We start from the raw sequence: 6500 nt of genomic DNA, 5'->3' as shown, positions 1-6500 counted from the left end.
CAACCAGAGGAGCCCCCTGGTGGTCAGGAGAGAGAAAGCAGCTCTAACACATGAAGCATAGACTTCTATACAACCAGAGGAGTCGCCCCCTGGTGGTCAGGAGAGAGAAAGCAGCTCTAACACATGAAGCATAGACTTCTATACAACCAGAGGAGCCCCCTGGTGGTCAGGAGAGAGAAAGCAGCTCCAACACATGAAGCTTTGCCTCCTGACTCCTGAATCCTTTGGCTACTGACAACCGAACCTCATAAAAGTCTCGGCTCCTCTGGAGTCAGTGTTGTCGTCTTCATGCATCGACTGAGGTAAGAACTGAGAAGACGTTCAATATTTCACTGTAGAAACAAATGTTGTTGTATATTCTGTGTCGTGTTGAGACGTTGTTGATGAGTTGTCATGTTGCGTTGAAAGCTTTGAAGGTTTCTTGAGACTAAACACTGAAGCTGGCGGCTGGTTGCGTGTTGACCACCGTGAGAGTTACCTGTTCCTAGTCTACAGGTGTGGCTCTAAGGTTCTGTCTGCTGGACCCAGACAGAGGAACACAGGTCCGGTTGGTCCTGAAGAGACGGCTTCTTCTCATCACTGTTTATCTTTTCTCTCTTTTCAAATGATTTCTGAGTTTTAGCTTTAATAATGATTATAACACCAAACTACTGCTGAGACATTTACACTGACAGTTTTATACATCAATGGGTATAGATGACACGTTTTCTTGGGGATGATTCACTTGGAGGGTCAATATTGTAATGTCTTTGAAATGCGTGTCAATATTTCCTGTGTCTCTTTCTTGGAGATGAACTCCTCTGTGAACGTGACCGTGGTTCTGGACCACCGAGACTCCTTCTCCAAAGCCGTGATCAAGAACGTGATCGTCGTGGTTCTCGGCCTCTCCATCAACTACATCAATGTGGCCCTCATTTACACCTTCCACAACCACCAGGTAATATGGTCCTTTAACTATGTGACAGCAGAAAAGGAATATGCTGGATTAATGTTTCAATTAGTCTTTTAGATGTTTAACGTTGATATGTATATGTATTATATAATATGTTCAGCCTACTATATATATTCATACCATCTAAAGAAGACATGTCACTTCATTTGTTTTTTATAACTATAAAAACATTCAGTCATTAAAAGGAGTGGCGCTTCTTCCTCCACAAAATATCTGTGATGAGTACAGACACCAGCATGCAGAGACATTGAAGGAGAACAATAAGAAAACCTGTATGAATGTGACCACAAGCACAGCACATTGTATTCTAGTTAGTAAAATAACATTAGTTATGGCTAGAAAAGGAATATGCTTGATTAATATTTCAATTAGTCTTTTAGATGTTTAACGTTGATATGTATCTGACACTATGAAATAACATGTTCAGCCTACTGTATATATTCATACCATCTATTTAATGGACTAACTGGAGGTCCTGGTTCATAACTATTATATTAATGACCTTTGATTATTCATATAAGGGAATGTTTACTACTTCTAAAGAAGACATGTCACTCCATTTATTTTTTATAAAACTATAAAAACATTCAGTCATAATTAGAAGGAGTGGGGCTTCACTCTCTACTCTGGAGAGCTAGTTCACGTTAGCCGTCAACTGACAGCAAAGTCATTGAGTTCCATAGTGACGCTTCACTCTTTACTTTTAATGTATTTTCTCTTAACAATGAAATGTACAATATTGATAAATGCAAATGATAAAACCTCATCCATGAAAACTCAAATAAACCTTTTAGGATTTAAAGTATATTTGCAACGATTGATTTGTGTTATAGTGAGTTGATAAACCGCTCATCACAAATATATTGTTAACAGCTGAAATATTATAAGTCCGTCACATTATTTGGACCCACTCACTATTTACTGGGTCATAACTTTTTAAACCTCAAATACAAAAATAAATCTGTTCTTCAAAAATATCTGTCTTCCTCTCTTTATAGGTGGACAATATTAAAAATGGTCTATAACGGTATGAATAATTGCCTCAGCCACTAGCGCTGTATAGGACCATAGAGTGAAGTAAATAGAAATGTATAGATTTTAAACAACGAGGACACGTTTTTGTTCACCAAGTCCAAAGTAGAAACAGTGTTGGTATATTTAGATTTATCTCTCAATACATATCATCATGTTGTCCAACCGTACGCGATGCTAAACGTATTCATATCTAAATGATTTGCAGGCAGATTGTCAGGATTGGAATAAACACTGAGATGTTCATGTTGTGATTCATGTTTAATGCTGTTTACTGGATAACACATCTCTACTTCCCAACCATCAGATCTTCTACACCAATCCTCGCTACATCCTTATTATCCACCTGGTGGTCAACGACATGATCCAAGTGACGCTGACCGTCCTCCTCTTCATCATCAGCTACACCGTCTACAAAATAAACGTCTCCGTTTGCTGCATCTTCGTAATGATTACTGGCCTCACCACTGAAAACACCCCTCTGAACCTGGCCTGCATGGCGGTGGAGTGCTACATCGCCGTCTGCATGCCCCTTCGCCACGTGCAGATCTGTACCGTCAGGAGAACCTTGATGCTGGTTGGTTTCATCTGGAATACCAGCCTCTTGTCGGTTTTTCCGGATCTCTTAATCACTTTGGCCACAGAGCCGCTGGACTTCTTTTATTCCAGAGTCTTTTGTGTCAGAGTAAATGTCTTCTCAAATCCCCTCATCCTCAAGAAGAGAGATGCCACCTATATTTTGTTTCTGGTGATAGTTTGGTTGGTTATCTTTTACACTTACTTCAACATCATGTTCACTGCAACAAAAGCTAGCGTAGACGCTAAAAAGGCCAGAAACACTATCCTCCTCCATGGGTTCCAGCTGCTGCTTTGTATGGCATCATATACAACACCCCAGTTAAAACGGCATCTGCTGATATGGTTCCCCAAGAATTATACAGACTCCCTGTTCGCGTGTTACATAATTGTACAGCTTTTACCACGGTCCATTAGTCCAATAATCTATGGCATGCGAGACAAGACTGTCAGGAAGTACTTGAAAAGACATCTATTGTGTAAAATGAGCCCTCGGTAAGAAACAGCTCACGTATTACAATGTGGAGGGCTTTCAGAAAAGTTCCATTTTGGTTTAGGAAATTATGGAAAAACAGTTGTTCAAACAACCGGGCTGAGTATCAAACCCTCACTTATTCACTCCTGGTTTCCAGTCACGAGTCAGCGAGAAGCAATGTAGACATACATTTATATTTTTGAGAACCATTTATGAAGCCTTCAACATTCCACTTGGCAAATCTGAGTAACAAAGATCGGTAAACATGGTTCCTGAGAAGAACGGCCGAGACCCTTCATTGTCAAACAGCGCCCTCCTCATGGACCCCTGAGGTGAGCTTTCAATGAGCCGAAGAGGGGCATCCCACCACCCCGATCCTGATACAGCGCGACACCTCTTGTCAGTTCATAGTGGAGCTGGGGGATGCTTTGACACTGGAGTTGGGGTTTCTCAAAGCTTTCTCTCAGACCAGAAGCTTCATCCTTGAGCTTTCTTCTCTCACCGCCTAAATCGTGAGTTACTGGCTGTAAAACTAGCTCCGGAGGAACTGAGCACTGGCTTGAGGGAGCCGAAAATCCATTTATTGTTTGGACTGACCATAAAGACCTCGTCTATATCCATAGAGCAAAACACTTAAAACTCCTGTCAAGACCGCTGTGCATTGTGTTCTGACTGCTTCAGGGTTACACTGACTTACTGCTATGTTCACCCCGATGCTCTCTCTCGCCAGCACGTCTCTGAAGTCCTAACACGATCCTCCTATGTGAGACTGCTGTTCATTGATTATAGTTCAGCTTTCAACACCATAGTCCCCTCCAGACTGGCCGGCAAGCTGATTGAGCTGGGACTGAACACCCCCCTGTGTGCTTGGATCCTGGACTTCCTGACCGCCAGGCCACAGGTGGTCAGGGTGGGCAGACACACCTCCAAACCCCTCACCCTGAACACAGGATCCCCCCAGGGTTGCGTCCTCAGCCCCCTACTGTACTCCCTGTACACACATGACTGTGTGGCCAGGTTCAGCTCCAACACCATCATCAAGTTTGCGGATGACACAGTGGTGGTGGGCCTGATCTCCGACAACGCGAGAAGGCCTACCTGGAGGAAGTTGCTGATCTGTCACTCTGGTGCCGGGACAACAGCCTCATCATGAATGTCACCAAAACTAAGGAGCTGATTGTGGACTTTAGGAGGGTACAACAACAGAGGACGTACTCACCACTGGGGATTAACGGCACTACTGTGGAGAGGGTGAGCGGGTATAAATACCTGGGAGTCCACATCACCGAGGATCTGACATGGTCAACAAACACAGACACTCTGGTGAGAAAGGCAAGGCAGCGCCTCTACCACCTCAGGCAGCTGAGGAAATTTAAAGTTTCCCAGAGGATCCTTCAGTCCTTCTACTCTGGAGCTGTAGAGAGCGTCCTGACAGGAAGCATCACAGCCTGGTTTGGCAACTGCTCCGCTCGGGACAGGAAGGCTCTGCAGAGAGTAGTGCGTTCGGCTGAACGCACTATTGGAACTACACTCCCACCCTGCAGGACTTGTACACCAGGAGGTGCAGAACCAGAGCCGGCAGGATCATGAAGGATCCTCACCACCCCAACAACAGACTGTTTCAGCTGCTGCGGTCAGGCAGGCGCCTCCGTAGTCACGCTGCAAGAACAGAGAGACTGAGACGGAGTTTCTTTCCTCAGGCCATCAGGACTGTGAACTCCGACCTCACCAGGACCCCCACATAGACCCACACAACTGCCCCTCTTAGGCACACACACACACACACACACACACACACACACTTACTGTAAATATTGTGTTGTTTTTTATTGTAAATAGTGTGTACTTGTTGCCCTTGCACATTCCTGCTGAGCATTGCCACTTTCATTTCACTGCACACCCTGTGTGTGTATGTGACAAATAAAACATCTTGAATCTTGAATCTTGAATCTTACTGCTTGTATCCTGGCCGCTGTTCACCGCAAGATTTAATCTTTGGTTCAGGAAGCCACCCAGGCTCAACCAGAGCCTCTTTGTTCCTTCTCCTTTTGTTCCAGGTTCTGCCTGGTCTTAGGTCCTCCAGTGAGCACATGTTTCCAGAGGTTTGGTAAGTCTTATCACTTACTATCCTTAGTCTTCATTCTTCGGCTCCGGCTCTCCCTATCCCGTCGAGGCCGGCTCAAGTTCCAAATGCCCCTTCGCCATACCGGCCGGCTCCAGTTCCAATTGCCCCTTCGCCATACCGGCTGGCTCCAGTTCCAAATGCCACTTCACCATACCGGCCGGCTCCAGTTCCAATTGCCCCTTCGCCATCCCGGCCGGCTCCAGTTCCAAATGCCACTTCACCATACCGGCCGGCTCCAGTTCCAAATGCCCCTTCGCCATACCGGCCGGCTCCAGTTCCAATTGCCCCTTCGCCATACCGGCCGGCTCCAGTTCCAATTGCCCCTTCGCCATACCGGCCGGCTCCAGTTCCAAATGCCCCTTCACCATACCGGCCGGCTCCAGTTCCAATTGCCCCTTCGCCATACCGGCCGGCTCCAGTTCCACGTGCCCCTTCGCCATACCGGCCGGCTCCAGTTCCAAATGCCCCTTCGCCATACCGGCCGGCTCCAGTTCCACGTGCCCCTTCGCCATACCGGCCGGCTCCAGTTCCAAGTGACCCTTCACCATACCGGCCGGCTCTAGTTCCACGTGCCCCTTCGCCAGCCCGGCAGGCTCCAGTTCCAAGTGGCCCTTTGCCATACCGGCCAGCCTTCGTCAAACTAAACGTGATTCTTCCAAATTGGTGGAACGCCATAAGCTTTCAAGCTGATGCAGAAGGAATCGCTTTTTCAAATGTAGCTACAGCACTGTGAGTTAGATTAGCTCGCAGTGACGGAGCTACGAGATGATTGGTAGATGCCGAGCGGAGTCAACGTGCTGGGGTGTGAGGTTAGACCATGTCCTGGATGTAGACTGGACCCGATCTGTTCAGAGACACTGGTAACCAGTGAAGGGAGCGGAGGAGCGGAGTAGTGTGGATGAATTTAGGTTGAAGACCAGTCGAGCTGCTGCATTCTGAATGAGCTGCAGAGGTCGGATGGCCTTACCTGCCAGGAGGGAGTTACAGTATTGCATGGAATGACTAGAGCCTGGACAAGAACCTGCACCAGAGCCTGGATCAGAACCTTGACTAGAACCTGTGCCGCCTTCTGAGTTAGAACTCAACCCGCCTTCTGCTTCTTTAAAACTTATTTCCAGAAACCTTTTATGTATATTTTAAAAAACAGATAATTATTAATATACAATGAACATACATTTGTTAATTTAACTATGAAGATGATAACATTATCAATATTGTTTAATGTGTATAGTCATTAAACCCTTTTGTTTTTGCTTGTTTGTTGTAATATCTTTAATTAGATTTAAAAGTATAAGTAACATTTAAATAATTTTTTCAAATAAATAAAATGAATCAATAAT

At 45.5% G+C, this 6500-nt stretch overlaps 1 protein-coding gene across 1 annotated transcript; it reads left to right on the top strand.

Annotated features, from left to right (window-relative positions):
• Positions 1 to 790: 790 nt before the first annotated feature.
• LOC130207985 (odorant receptor 131-2-like) lies at positions 791 to 3059 on the top strand. The gene is made up of 2 exons (XM_056436807.1): positions 791 to 937; positions 2292 to 3059. Exons 1-2 carry the CDS (start codon positions 791 to 793, stop codon positions 3057 to 3059), a joined length of 915 nt encoding a protein of 304 aa, XP_056292782.1.
• Positions 3060 to 6500: the final 3441 nt, after the last annotated feature.

The sequence above is a fragment of the Pseudoliparis swirei genome, chromosome 18 (genome assembly GCF_029220125.1).
Source record: "Pseudoliparis swirei isolate HS2019 ecotype Mariana Trench chromosome 18, NWPU_hadal_v1, whole genome shotgun sequence".
NCBI lineage: Eukaryota > Metazoa > Chordata > Actinopteri > Perciformes > Liparidae > Pseudoliparis > Pseudoliparis swirei.
This window is presented reverse-complemented; position numbering and strand designations above follow the sequence as displayed.

What these genes read in the sequence shown, in the direction of transcription:
- LOC130207985 (XM_056436807.1), top strand. Translation starts at nt 791, where the DNA reads ATGAACTCCTCTGTGAACGTGACCGTGGTTCTGGACCACCGAGACTCC. An exon ending in ACACCTTCCACAACCACCAG is followed by an intron (nt 938 to 2,291) that starts GTAATATGGTCC and finishes CCCAACCATCAG; the next exon opens with ATCTTCTACACCAATCCTCG.